The sequence below is a fragment of the Colobus angolensis genome, unplaced genomic scaffold, assembly GCF_000951035.1.
Source record: "Colobus angolensis palliatus isolate OR3802 unplaced genomic scaffold, Cang.pa_1.0 Scaffold15, whole genome shotgun sequence".
Classification (NCBI taxonomy): domain Eukaryota; kingdom Metazoa; phylum Chordata; class Mammalia; order Primates; family Cercopithecidae; genus Colobus; species Colobus angolensis.
The window spans coordinates 251,752-267,126 of NW_012114599.1; the positions used below are offsets into that span (position 1 = coordinate 251,752).

Genomic DNA, 15,375 nt, shown 5'->3' on the forward strand with positions numbered 1-15,375 from the left:
AAATCACAAGTCGATGGGTGCTGACGAGTTGATGGGTGCAGCACACCAACATGGCACAAGTATACATATGTAATAAACCTGCACGTTGTGCACATGTACCCTAGAACTTAAAGTATAATAATAAAATAAATAAATAATAAAAAGAAAACAGGTTTCATTGGCTCACGGTTCTGCAGGCTGTACAGGGAGCATGGCTAGGGAAGCCTCAGGAAACTTACGATCATGGCAGAAGGCAAAGGGGAAGCAAGCACATTTTCACATAGCCAGCGCAGGAGGAAGAGAAAGAGGAGAGGTGCTACACACTTTTAAACAACCAGATCTCATGATAACTCACTCACTATCATAACAGCAGCAGCAAAGGGGAAATCTGCCCCATGATCCAACTGCCTCCCACCAGGCTCCACCTCCAACATTGGGAATTACAATTTGACACGAGATTTGGGTGGACAGACACAAACCACATCAGTCTGTGAGCATAATTCTAGGACAGCAACTCAGCTGCGAGTTTCAACCACCCACTCTTTCCTAGCAGTTGGTGAAATTGGTGCCTCCATACTAAAGACTGATTTGGGTAGCCCACCACAGTATCCACTCTACAGAAAGTAACCCAACTCTACTGGGTAGTCACAACACAGGGTCACCATCTGTGCCAAGAGGCCCAGTTTGAAAGTTAGAATCAAGGAGTAAGAGATACTAGCTTGATCCTAACCAGAGAGCAACCAGGAACTGTTCTAGGGCAGCAGTGTCCCCTAAGGGTAGAGGCACAGGGATCAGGATCTGGTGATTGAGAAGAGAAGGCAGGAACTAACAGAAGCCCCACTCCTAGATGGATTCTGGGGAGACCAAGCAAGCTGCAGGATAAGAAATTAAGACAAAAACAAACACCAGCATAGCATGTGGTGAGGCACTACAGGTGCACTCCTGCCCTCCAAATATTAATATTATTGGGTCCAGTTTAGACCATGCACAATCCTCGCCAGAGTCATGACCAATCACAAGATCCCAGCACTAGGGTGAATGACTTAATTCCAGCCCTAAGGAGTACAGACTGCTTCGGTTTCAACTTTAACCCACAACTAGAAGGGTTGGGGACCTGCAGATGGGATTAATGGGTAGATGGAGGCTCCAAGCTGATGAAGCGAATGCAGCCTTTGTATTCCAATTGAAGCATTTGTTTCAACATCTGTGGCAAAGGCACTCGGGCAAGATGCCACCTGCGTTGCATCATCAATTTATTTAAAAACAAAAGTTCTAAACTGCAAAAAAAGACTGTGAAAATATAATAAATTTAAGTAGCTGCATAGTTCCACAGCCATCTCACCTTTCAAGAGAGAGCTCTCCACCCTGCAAGTTTAACCTCATATTTGCCCAGTAACCCTAATTCTTTACCACCCATCTGAGGTGCATAGTTGTGGTGTGTCACCCTCTTTTGCCGAGACAGAAAGGGCTCTGTCCTTCCTTTATTTTCCTTGCTTTATGCGTAGCTTTCATTCCTCTTTTGACCCTGGAGAGCAGAGCTGCTGAACTGTCCTTGCCTTAGGCATTTTTGCCCTCAGTTCTCCTTGGCTTCTGCTCTATATCAAACGATACCGACTAGACCTTTCCACAATAGTTCACAAAACTACCGGGATACAAGTATGCCTAACTTCAAAAAAAAAAATGAAGGAAAGGAAAGGAAGGAGAGAAGAAGGGAGAAAGGAAGGAGGAGGAAGAAAGGTAAGCAAGCAGGCAGTCAATACGTCAAAATAACACTTTTTATTTTCCATTTGTCTCTCTAGTAGAGAGGGTTAAGTTGGTCATATTTCTTCATTTAAGTAACATTATCACTAGTCCATTCAAAGTCCCTCTCTGTTTTTAGTTATTTATTTTATCTCCTTCTCCCACTTCTGTTCCTCTCAACTCATCTTAGGTAACAATCCTAGCATATGTTCATGTGCAGGAGGAGGTTAATATCTAGTGTTTGGTGTACATATATTTTAATTCTGCAAACAGTATATTATATCTCAGTAATTTCTTGTTTCTCTCAGTCCCATGATTTGAAGATCCACCCATGCTACTCTGTGTGCCTTTAGACTCTCACTTCTACATGCTCTCCTATTCAGTTAGGTGTGCACTGTCCAAATTTTATCTACTCCCTCACCTAGTAATGGACACCCAGGTTGCCTCCAATCCCCTGATGCCACAATGCTGTGAAGAAAACGTTTGTAAAAGATTCCTTTAAGTATCAGTTTGAGAATTTTTCTCAATGTATGTATATAGGAATGGAATTGCAGGGTTATTAGGATCATTGTTCACATTGCTAAAAGTTTCTGGCATCATGGAAAGAATCATAGGTGCATCCATTAGAGAGTGGGGTACCTTCAAAGGGAGTACATTCAAACAGTTATTAACAAATCATAAACTTTATTAATAAATTCTGGAAACAGACACTTGGATGTTTAGGAACTGCTACCAATCAACGACAAATCAGAAATGAAGATGTGACATTTCTGAAATAAAAAATATAAGTCAGTAGGGAAAATGGTTTTGGATTCACAGGACCACATTGTCTGTGTTGCCTCATGGGAACACATCTGTTGTGAAAAGCACACTGCACCTGCCTAACCCCACCTCTCTCCCCATTCCCTGGCCCCCAGGACTCTTTCTTGACCCAGCCACATCAACAAAGTCACCTGCTGTTCACTTGGTGTCTCTTTTTAGAGGAGGCTCTAGTTTCACTCTCCCCACTGCTGTCTTTCCTGCTCTGCAGCATCAACATCAACTCTGCAAAATTTCAGCTTGCACCAGGGCTGCTTCTGTAGCCACTGGAGATTGCCATTGCATGATCTACAGCTTCTTGCACTTCTGTCTGACCTTTGCTCTTCATCCCTCCTCCCTACATCAATCAAAAGCTCAGGCAACCTCCCTGGTCAAATCTGAACCAAACTGCTCCTCTGGGAGTCACACCATGCCCCCATTTGGAGGAGGAGGCTGCCTGCTGAGGGACTCCAGCTTCTGGGCTCCACGTGCGTGAATAAACAGCTCTGAAGGGTTCTGTTGAAGCTTTTATGTTAACCACTCTCCAAAATATGTTCCACACTGCATTATCCCCAGCAATAAAGATGCTGGAATCAGAATTTGGCTGTCAGTTTTATTGATGCTGCAAGGGGTACAGTGGAATACAGCTTTCTTTTCTGGAAATTTATTGGTTTGGCAGTGCAGAGAGCAATAAAACTGTGTTTTTAATCAGGAAGCCAAGTGAACATGATTCCAGAAGAAATATAGGAAGCAAATATGCCATCACAAGAAGATTTCTCCCCACACTGTCCCTGTTCTTCTCGGATCCTCTGTTAAATAAGTTTAGGTGTTAAACAATGTCCTTGGTGGGAATGTCTTCGGGAATAGAATCAGAGACCAAAGTTGGATTACTTTCTCTAGGTTATATCATTTCTAAGAGATTATTGAGTGAAAACATTTTTCTGAAATGAAATTTCTGAAATTCCTCTCCATTAGCACCTAGGGAGGAATGGCTGGTAAACTGCTTTGCGGAAGAAATAGAATGTGACATGCTTCCTCTCAGGAGAAGCAAGCCTGCAATGCCTGTCCCTCCACCTTGCTCACCAAGATACTGGATTAGTGAGGGAAAGGATTTCTGGAGTCATTCTGCCTGTTTGTAACCTTGTTCAGTTTACTTAATCTCTTTGTGATCCAATTTCTTCTGCTATGTAAGGGAAATACTCACCTCACACCATTGTTGAGTGAGTAAAATAAGGTCACAAATGTATAACTCACACAGCAGCTTAGAACTGTAGCAAGTCCCTTCTGGGACTGTAAGAAATCTTACTTTCATCTGCCCATCATGGAGGTGTTCTTTCTTAGCAGCTTAAAGCAGTCTCTGCTGCATAGACATGTTAAAAATAAGACAGCATCTCTCACCTTTGTTCTCATATTCCTGATACTCACATACTCACTTCCCACCTGAAATATCCTTGCCCACTCCCTTCCTCTCTGCCAGTCCTTGAGCCAAAACATTAAACCATTGTAGATGCTCAATCAATGTTGGCTGCATGTTCATCCCTGCCTTGCAGTTGTTTTCTCCTGAGTTATCTTAACCTCCAGTTCCTTTATCATTCACACATCATCCTATACTGGTTTTGCATTTCTGAGTGTCACTCTTTTCTCAAATCTTAAGTACAGCATAGCTTTTATTTCAATTTCAATAATATTTAGATTGTTCCTGTGGGTATAAGTGAATGCCTGAAGGAAATGATCTCATAGATATTCCCCCAAATGACATGAGATGCCCATGTGAGTTAACCGTAGGATCAAAGTTGTCTGTTTGGGATAACATTGAAATAGGCTACCTGGGAAAGATAGTAGAGATCAAGATGGGAGTATGTTCTTAATGAATCTCCTGTTCTCCTGCCTGCATAATTTCCAATTGTATTTTCATCATTCATTTCTCCACTCTGCTCAACATAGTTGTTGTCCATTTTCCCAACCAAGTCTATAGGATCACTCTACAACTGTTTAACTATATATTTGGTGCCAAGCCCTGTTCTTTACATGGATTATCCAGATTAATCATCACAATGACCCTGTGAAGCAGGAATTATTAGTGCAATTTTACAGACAAAGAAACTGAGCTGGAGGGCTTAAATAATATGCTTAGAATCACACAGCCAGGTAGTGGGACAGCGAAGATTTGAGCCCAGGTGTGTCTGATCTCAACATTCATGATCTTAACCACAAAATTATACACTCTTTGATAAAAACCAAGAATAGTCATGGCACATCTCTTCACCGATTTAAGTTAGAATCCTGAGCCTGAATCCAGTTCTCAGGAACTCTGAAGTCTGTGTCTCTCATACACATACACATACACATTTTATTCATGAACTTAAAAGGCAACCTATCATAAATCTTAAACTCTTGGATTTCCTTTTTTCTTTTCTAGATCACTTGCCTACCTCCCTGTCAAAGTGATCCCATCTCAAGCTTTCAGAGGACTTAATGAGGTCGTAAAAATGTAAGTCAGTTACTGCATATCAAAAGACATTCGTAATTGGAATAATGAATTTTTTCTAAGAGAAAACACATTTGAAAGGGGATAATTTTTCTAGGAAAGAAATTGTGTTTAGGATACTCGCATATTTTTACCTTTGTAATACAAATAATAACTAGAGACCTTTGAAGAAAAGGTATGATTTTTAAGAGTCATTAAAATCCAGATAATTCACCTTGCTTCAAAGAACTGAATGCATTTTGTAAGTAATGATATATCTTTTAATGAGAAAAAAAGATAGATTCCAATCATAAAAATTCTCCTTCTGCTGCAGCAGCTATTCCCTTGTGTCACATTTTTAGACAACACCCACATAGGAAAAAAAAAATGTGTTGGAAGTTTATTGTGCATCAGAAGATAATCTTTGTATCTAAAATATAAGTATATAACAAAAACAGTATTTAGAACTATATTGATGAAAGGCATTTATCAAAAGTGTAAAGTACTCGGATAATGCAGCATGATCTCATGTTTGTCAGACATAACTTCGATCATTTGTCCCTGGGTTTCAGCTTCCAGGACCAAAGTTCCCATACTTGGAGAGAGAATGTTCTCAAGGGCCCAGTATTCCAGCATCTTTCTTAATATTAGCCTGAGTCAAAAGACTTCATGGCCATTGAGTTCCCACAGTGCATCTCTAATCTTAACAATCCACTCAACTTTGGAAGCAGATTTGCCTCTCTAAAGAAGATGCTACAGCATTGATCTTAGCTCCTTTGGGAACCTCTATTGCCCTTTAGGGTATTAGTAAGCAATTAAAATATTTAAAATAATGCCTCAAGAATTACTGCATATTATAGGAAATTCACTGCCAGTTACAGACTTGTCAGTTTACTTGAGCCTAACCCACGCTCTTCTGCTCTCAAGTTGGAATGTTGAGTTTTGATAACTTTTAATGCATGAAGACCTCCTACTGAGAAAAGCAGCTACACTTAAATAAGCAAACCAATAGGTGGGAATAAGATGAATCAGCCCAAGAACAATCCATTCCTGTGTTGTTCAGAAAAGACATTAGCTACCTTAGGCTCTGCTTTTCTGTGGGCTAATGCTCTCATCAGTCTGAAGTCTTCAGTGAGCCTTAACCTTAGAAATAAGCAAATGTACAGTTTGTGAATTTGAGACTTATTTTTTTTTCAGCTGGCAGGAAATGGTAGCTTATGTTGGGATTTTAGGGTAACACTGACATTACCTACATGCTTGCAAATCATATATGACAAAACTGGTTCCTTTATTTTTGTGTTGTTTTCAAAAAATTCAGTTATTACTCCATTCACTTATTCATTCATTCATTTGTACTCTTAACTCTGTGCCAAGCAACATAAAACCACCAGGGATTCAGAAGTGAATAGAATATACTCCTTGTCCTCAATTTGCTCACAAGTGAGAAAAACAGTCAAGGAAGTAGATAATTATAATTCAGGATGGATACCATGTGCAAGAGTTGACCACCTTGCAATAGCCTCAGCACGAGATTTTGGGAAACCAAGGGTTAAGAGTTATGAAACAATTCAACTCATATTAAAGCCTCACTAGAGTGACAGAATTGGGACCCAGAGATCCATATCCTAGTCTTGAACCTTAATATAAATACTATTTGACTCTCCTCTCAGGGCTTTAATTTCCAGAGCTGTAAAACAAGGGAATCTGACTAGATTTTCTCAACAGGCCTATGCAGTTCTAACAATCTGTGACTCTGAGCCAGAGATAAATAAGAGAAAAACCTGTCACATAAACAGGGGTTACTAAAACTTGCATTTCAACTGCACCTGGGTTGTAGGTGCCCATCAGTGCCTCTAAATCATACAGTGTTAGCACTGTATGATTTGGGGACAACTTGCACATCCTTGTTCTTTCAGGGGGACACAGCGGAGTCCCCAGTTGTTGGGTCACACACACACATCTCATTATCATGCAGACACGGTCATTTCTTTCATGTTTCTTTCTCTTTTCTCCCCCCTCTCTCTTCCCTAGTGAAATCTCTCAGATTGATTCCCTGGAAAGGATAGAAGCTAATGCCTTTGACAACCTCCTCAATTTGTCTGAAATGTAAGCATCAGCTAATAGACAGTTTACTGCTGTACACTATTACCCTCGCTGGCTGGAGCCCACTTGGTATTTGTATTCAAGCATCCACTGCTAGGAATCCAAGAGGAAAAGACTACAGCAATTACTAGGTCTGGGCAGGCAATAATTTTTCTCACGGCAGTGGCCTGTAGGTTGCTATGGTGACAACTGCTTCTCCCTGGGAGCTGTATAAATTCTGAAACATCACAACACAAAGATAGAAATTCAAATTGACATTGTGAAGTCCTGCCAAGTAGCTCTCACCTATGGAGGGTATGGAGTACTTGGGATAGTGGGAAAATGTGGAAAAGAGCTTAGAGATCATAAATTGGTTTTTGGCACATTCACTCATTCAGTAAATGTTTCTTGAATACCTACAGTGTAAAAGCTCTCTAATAGTCATGTGTGTGTTGGGTTTCTTGGGTTTTGCTGTTGTTATTGTGATGTTTTGGAATTAACTCTTAGAAACAACACTTGCCAAAGTATCATTTGCCCAAGATATCACAAAAAGGATAGGAAAAGACTGGTTCAATTCAGTTCTCAAGTGATGAATCTGTGGCTAAAGAGGTTAGCTTACTTGCCTGACATCACACAGCAAGTTAGCTCCAGAGCTGGAATTAGAAATCAATTCATGTGACTTCTAAACCAGGCCCCCTACTGCTGCTTTGTGTGGTCCAAACCTGAGCTTCCAGAAGAGCACTCAAACTTCACCTACTTTGGAGTTTCAAAAGTAAGGGAAGGGGAAAAGTATTAGCATCAAACATTTTTTGAGCTCTTGTGCTTGGCGTTTCTTCTATGTTGTGTCATTGAATCCTCACAGCTACCATGCAGAGTGGGGGTAATTATCCCTTTTCTGCAGGGGAAGGAATGGAGGCTTGGAAAGGCACAGAAACTTGACCAATGTGACACTTTAGACCAGGGGTATCTAATCTTTTGGCTTCCCTGGGCCACAGTGGAAGAAGAATTGTCTTGGGCCACACATAAAATACACTTACACTAACGATAGCTGATGAGTTTTTTAAAACTCATAATGTTTTAAGAAAGTTTACAAATTTCTGGGTCACATTCAAAGTCATCCTGGGCCACATGTGGCACGCAGGCTGTGAGTTCAACAAGCTTGCTTTAGACCATGGCAGGACTAGGATTCAATCCCAGACTGTCTTACTTCAAAGCTCCTGCATTTTCCATTATACCACAAGGTCCCCCTATAAATGATCCAGTGAATAACTACCTAAAGAGAATAATTAATAGGTAAGTACATGAGCAACTACCGTGTGTCCAATACAGGGCCAAATGCTATTGGAATACAGAGGAGATAAAATATAAATGTCCACCACGAGATGACAGTGTAGCCAGGGAAGTAAGACTACTCACCAGTTACAGAGAAATCCAAAATAAAGAGTAAGTGCAAAAGACATAGTCTGGACTTGGCTGAGAAGCAGAATCACACGTGGGGCTCATTACAATTGCAGAATGACAGTCCTATCTCAGACCTGGAAAGCTGCAGTTTTAACAGACTTCCCGGGTAATGCTAAAACACAGCTTATATTGAGAACCACCAGGGCAGCTAATGATAAATAAAGCTTCCCGTGATGCAAAGCCACATTCATCAACAGAAAGAAACATAAAGTACTCTCAGGGAAAGTTTATGGATTCCCAAAGAAGGCCCTAAGACTAGCATGCTAGCTCCATGAAGGCTCTTTTTGCTTTGTTCACAGCTGTATTCCTAGCACATAGAACAATGCTTGCCACATGTAGGTGACCAATAAATGTTTGTTGAATGAATGACTGGGCTAAGGTCAGGCCCCAAAATTCTTTTATTAAATTTCTTTTATTTATTTATTTATTTATTTATTTTAGTTACAGGGGTCTCACTCTGTTGCCCAGATTGGCCCCAAATTCCTGGGCTCAAGTGATCCTCCCACCTCCTTCCCAAGTAGCAGGGACTACAGATGCATGCCACCACAACCAGCCCAAAAGATCTTTAGAGATAAAAGTCCCTTCCATCCCACCCACATAAGGCCGTATATGGCCTATGATTGCTTGACTCAGTTGTAGAAATAAATACAACAAAATATCACTCACATCTGGAGAATCAAAAGGGCTGAGAAGATGGAAATAGGCACAAGTGATGGGTAACTGTAGTGTGGTGGAACAAACACTAAACTGACAGTCAGAAAAACTGGGTCACATCCAAGTTCTGCTACTTCTCAGCTGTGTGACTAAAGACAAATCATTCAACTTCCTAATTTCAGCAACTATTATAACTATCATTAACACTGGTTGAGGCGTTACTGTGAACCAGACACATACATTTATTCCTCAAAAACAACACTATGAGGAAACCAAGGCACAGAGAACTTTAAGTGATATATCTAAGGTCATATGATCAGTAAAATCAGAATGAAAAACCAAGTTGACTCCAGACCCCATGCTCCTAATCAATACACTACATTTTCTCTATAGAACAAGGTAATTATTATTTCCTCAGGTGGCTGTCACCTGGATTAAGGAAACCAAAGGCATTTACTGGCCTTTTATTGAATACAAAGTAGACAGGACTTAGCAATGGTGACTACTTTTTATAGGGTCACAGTAATTAGGGGAATGGGGGAGTTGGGCGGGGAGGGCAATAACACCACAGTGGTTTATGGCTGTACTTTTATACTTTGCAAAGCCCTGCCTCTTGTTATCTCTACCTATTCTATTACTTAAAACCTACTAACCTGTGAGGCAGGAAGACTATATAATATTATTTTACCAATTTTACAGAAGAGACACTAGCTCAGGGAAGTTAGGAGGCTGGGCATCAACACACAACAAATTATCTTGAGGATGAATATAAAATCCCCCAAATTCAAGCCTCTGGCCTTTGCCCTATGCCATTCCACAGACTGGTGCCCCTCGGTATAACTGCCCATGTGATTGCCAGCCAATATGAAGAGGACCAGTTTGCTTACAAGGGAGAGTAGGTAATTTGCTCATCTCTCCTGAGAGAGGAATCTCTCATCACCCTCAGTGTGCGGGGTCCACAGTGGGGCAGAATCTACTTGCCCAGGAGCCCTGGGTGTCGGTGCTGTCTGTGGTGGGGGATGGGGGGAGGGTGCAGAGACAGACTCCCTGCTCTGATCCTTATACCTGCCTCTTTAGAAGCTTGAGAGCAGTGCTTCCTGGAAATAGCGAACTGGCTCTCACCAAGCCATTTCCATCCCTAGAGTCGCTAGGGGTCATCCCAAGCATATGAAGGTCACCGGCTTTTGCTGATGCCATTTTCAGCCAGCAACTTCTGGTGACCACAATCTCACCCATTCCAAACAATACATATCTATTAAACAGCTGCATTTTTCCCCTCTCTCTTTACAGACTGATCCAGAACACCAAAAATCTGAGATACATTGAGCCCGGAGCATTTATAAATCTTCCCCGATTACAATACCTGTGAGAAATTTTCCTTTTTAAGCAACTGGTGGGGGGAAGATGGGCATCTGATGAAAATCAAAACAAGGAAAAGGTTGGAAAGATTTTGTTTAACCATATACACGGCACTATTTGCATGTTCCTCTTCAGCCTTCTGATTTAAATTTAATTAGCATTTCTTGTCAGCCACCGTGCTGGGTACTTTTGTATACATGTAAGTGGTTCCCAACATTTTATCTGTCCTAAACCCCTGGGAAGAACATCACCCCTTTGCAGTGACTTTCAAGGTTGACAGTGGGTATGGGAGATGGAGGTCATAACACTTTAAAGAGGGTAAATCAGAATCTCTGAGGTGAATAGAGAATAGGTGAAAGTGAGAGTGGCAATTCTGATTTGACTCTCATCACTGTTTCAGAATTACTGATCTCCTGCATCTCATGTTTTTTCATTTGTTCATTAAATGAAAACTTTTTAAGTATTGCCTTAAAGTAGACACTATGCCATATAAAGTAAATCATTATTTTCCACTTCCCATTAACTCTTTCAGTTAGCATTACAAATTGAGTACCACTGTAGCCTTCCACAATCATTGCCTTGCCAGCAATACCAAAATTTCTGAAATCTATGAATTTATCACTATGGATCTTCTCACATATCAAGTCATCCCTATACATAAAGAAAAATTTAAGCCACCCTAAAACAGACATCCTCTCTTTCTTCTTTAAATTTCATAAACTCCTCAGAGAATGTAAAGTCCACCTCCCATCACTGCCCAAAAAAAGGAAAACAGAGAGAAGGGACATCTCTCTGGTATTTCACATCATCAGTCTTGCTCTGGGGCCTTCTACAAGAGCTGCTACTGGAACTGGCATAGCTCCTTTGTTAACTCTAACACTGAACAATTCCAAACTCAAGTGTTCTGCTTTTCCAAACCTACAGGCTGTCTATAGGGCATATAAGCATACGGTAGCATCAACTACTTTGAAAGAACACAAGAAAATCCCAGAACCAAATTTGACCACTGTGGCTCTTATTATCTAAGAAAAATTTATTTATTAAATAGTATTTTCATCCAAAACTGTGATATTCACCCAACTCAAGTACACATTGCAGTCTAATCCCACACTGCCTATCCCCAGCTATAGACAGAGCAGAGATCCAGTGTGACCTGGGCTTTTGGATAAGGAGGACAATCAGAGAGAGCCAGAAGAAAAACCTGGCTTTGTTTCATTGTCACCAGGGTGATAGGCAGTTCACATTAGTTGTCCAGAGTCCAAGACCGGTGAATCTACAACTCAGTGGAAATCCAGATGCCTAGACTCTGAAGGAGGCCCATTCTTGTAATAAAATATTCTTCAGTTTTACCTATCACTTAAGCCTGTCTTCTCTTTGGAGGCTAAATAAAAGGTGGGAGGAAAAGAAGAGTCGTGAATAGCTCCAAACACCAAAATAAATTTTAGTGATTTCAATGAGATGCAAAGAAGAACTTCCTGAATTGCAAGGTAGCTAAATAAGGGAAGATTTTTAATAATGAGCAATATGGATTTATCATAAAAGATTAATCTTCTTGAAGTATTTGAATTAAAACCTGCTCCAAAATTTAAGGATGCTTTCTAGAACTATCAAGAGCATGTAATAAACTAATTACCAAAAGAAAATGGAACACAATACAGTAGGAAAATGTGATTGATTTAATAAGAAAAGACAGGCTAGAAATATAAATGAAAAAGACCTTTGAATTTGACCCCAGTCCCCAAATCTCTGAACAGGAGTCATTAGAGCATCTTCTCCTGTAGCATCAGGGACTTCTGAATTCCAACAATCTTTCTCAGCTAAAAGTAGTCCTGATAACGCCAAACTCAGTATTTTTAAATTTAATGTGAAAGTCGTATTTGCAAAATGCTTTTGTACTCCCTTTTTATCTTTATGTCTTACTAACAATCACTTTTACCCACTCTCTGCCCACACCACTACCCTGTCCCTAATCACAGGAGCATCTGTAACACGGGCATCAGAAAGTTTCCAGATGTTACGAAGATCTTGTCCTCTGAATTAAATTTCATTCTGTAAGTACCAGGCTGATTGCTATGCATAACAGTTTCCTATTTGCTGCTAAAATTTGGAAAGTAAATATTTCTTATTTCTTTCCTCAAGGGAAATTTGTGATAACTTACACATAACCACCATACCAGGAAATGCTTTTCAAGGGATGAATAATGAATCTGTAACACTGTGAGTAAACTCCCAGATTCATGTTCTGCCATACAGCCTCCTGCTATTCTCACTACTAGGTTGGGGTGAGCTTTTTCTCATGTTTTACCACATTCCTCACTCACTGGTGACATTCTTCTTGACCTAAAATGCTAAGGGTGAAGGGAGTTGTGTAAGATCACAGCTGGGTCATATGTTCACATGACAAGCAACCAACGAATTCAGTCTAAAGTTAACCTAGGCCCCAAGGATTTTTAGTGACTGAGTCTCAAACTTATGAAATTGTTCACTGCATTAATGAAGAATGCTCTAAGGCTGGGAAGACACAGTCTAGAGAGGTGTGGCTTTCCTGGCTAAAGAGTAGCACAGAAATTTCAAGATTTCAACAGGGAAGAGTTTGGAAGGATATTCTCCAAGTAGGAAAAGTAGTTTATCAATGGACCTTGCTCTGTCTCTCATTTTCGCCTTCCTCTTGGGTCCCTCCCACTTTGCTTCTGAAGCAACACTATCTATACCCATTCTCTCTATCCCTTAATACTTAAAAATAATGTGTTTTTATTTGACAGTTACTCTTCAGGTTACCAGGCTATCCTTTCATGGTGTTTCCTAAGGTCTCACTATTCAAAGTATGAACCATCATCTTCAGCATCTTCTGAGAACTGGTATATTAGTCCGTTCTCACATTGCTATCAAGAACTACCTGAGACTGGATAATTTATAAAGAAAAGAGCTTTTAATTGGCTCACAATTCTGCAGGCTGTGCAGGAAGCATGATTCTGGCATCTGCTCAGCTTCTGGGGAGGTCTCAGGAAACTTACAATCCTGATGGAAGGTGAAGGGTGAGCCAGCACCTCACATGGCCAGGAGCAGTAGGAAGAGAGAGAGCAGGGAGGTATCACGCACTTTTAAACAACCAGATCTCATGAGCACTCTATCACAAGGGGGATGGTGCTAAACCATTCATGAGAAACCATCCCCATGATCCAGTCACCTCCCACCAGGCCCCACCTTCAACATTGGGGATTATAATTTATAATAAGATTTTGTGGAAACACAGATCTAAACTGTATCCTCTAGTTAGAAATAGCTCACCACAGACCTACTAACTCAGAATATGCTTTTTACAAGATCCCAAGTGATTCACATGTACATTAAAGTTTGAGGAGCACTGCACTAAGGTAACTCAACCCATGTTCTTCACAGGACACTTGCCAGACTTCCTTCCCTCTGGAATCCCTGCCATACATCTTCACATGGGAGCCTTCCACTGCCCTACCATTCAGAAGCAGCATCCTGGGCACCATATTTTATTTTGTATTATTTTATTTTTGAGACTGAGTCTCGCTCTGTCACCAGGCTGGAGCGCAGTGGTACAATCTCAGCTCACTGCAACCTCCACCTCCTGGGTTCAAGTGATCCTCCTGCCTCAGCCTCCTGAGTAGCTGGGACTACAGGCGTGTGCCACCACACCTGGCTAATTTTTGTATTTTTAGTAGAGATAGAGTTTTGCCATATTGGTCAGGATGGTCTCGATCTCTTGACCTCATGATCGCCCACCTTGGCGTCCCAAAGTGCTGGGAATACAGGCGTGAGCCACCACACCTGGCCTCATTTCTTTATACCTAAAGCCCAATGACCCTTATTTAATTCTGCTCCTAAAATCCATATCCCTCTCACTCTTTCTGCTTTGGTTACAGCCCATGGCAAAATTGTGATGAGGCAATAAAGGAGCTCACCCTTAAAGAAAAAAGAGAGAACATGGATTGGAATGACTCTGAAATGAAGAGATAGATGTGAAGCAAAAGAAGAGACCATCTCAGAGGACTCTCTTTTATATCACTGGATTCTAAAAATTGGTATCCTTGGTACACTGCCTTTGTATAGTACTTTTACTTTGTGTAGGTGTAATTTTACATGTATAGTTGTCATGTTACAAAGCTGTGACTATGTAGCTTCATCTCAGATTACTGCAATCAAAAGAATACAGAGCAGCAACCATAAATAATTTCAAAAATAACCCATATTCTTTACTTGCAACTCTTGAACACTGGGAAGGAGACTCTACTGATCCTAGAAATATTTCTCAACAGTCTCTCCACTCCTGCCACTTCCCTCATACACCACAGCTCTACCTGCTGCTTATAAAGTGTTTTCAACTCACCACTGGATCCGGAACTACTCATTCATCATGTCCCCCACCAAAAACAAGGTATTCACCAAATAATCTGCAAATGAGGTGATATCACATGCCTTAGGATTTGGGGTCTCCCCATGTCTATATCAAGAATACAAAATACATAGGATTAGATTCATGTCCTCAAGAAGTTCATAATCTCAATGAGAGGAAAGACATAAAATAATAAAAGGATAATACAAGATAGTAGATATTCACTATGAAAGTGTGTGGTACCTAGAAATAAGATCTTAGAGAAGTCCTCTTGGGCTGGGGAAGTCAGAAGAGGCTTTATAGTGGAGCTGATAGACTTGAATCAGACCTATGGAATCAGTAACATTTATATGGGTTAAGTGTGATAATAGCATCTAATATTTATGTAGCCCTTATTAAATACCTGCACTGTTTTTAAGTACTTTTTAAGTCTCATAGCAACCTTATGAGGTAGGAACTATCAACCCTACTT

General features: G+C 40.6%; 1 protein-coding gene across 1 annotated transcript in view; it reads left to right on the forward strand.

Annotated features, from left to right (window-relative positions):
• The window catches only part of LHCGR (luteinizing hormone/choriogonadotropin receptor), a 64,595-nt gene that overhangs the window by 14,292 nt on the left and 34,928 nt on the right, over positions 1 to 15,375 (forward strand). The window contains exons 2-6 of the mRNA XM_011935850.1: positions 4,937 to 5,008; positions 7,016 to 7,090; positions 10,472 to 10,546; positions 12,517 to 12,591; positions 12,680 to 12,757. Coding sequence (XP_011791240.1) covers positions 4,937 to 5,008; positions 7,016 to 7,090; positions 10,472 to 10,546; positions 12,517 to 12,591; positions 12,680 to 12,757 — 375 coding nt within the window. The remainder of the gene's footprint in view (positions 1 to 4,936; positions 5,009 to 7,015; positions 7,091 to 10,471; positions 10,547 to 12,516; positions 12,592 to 12,679; positions 12,758 to 15,375) is intronic.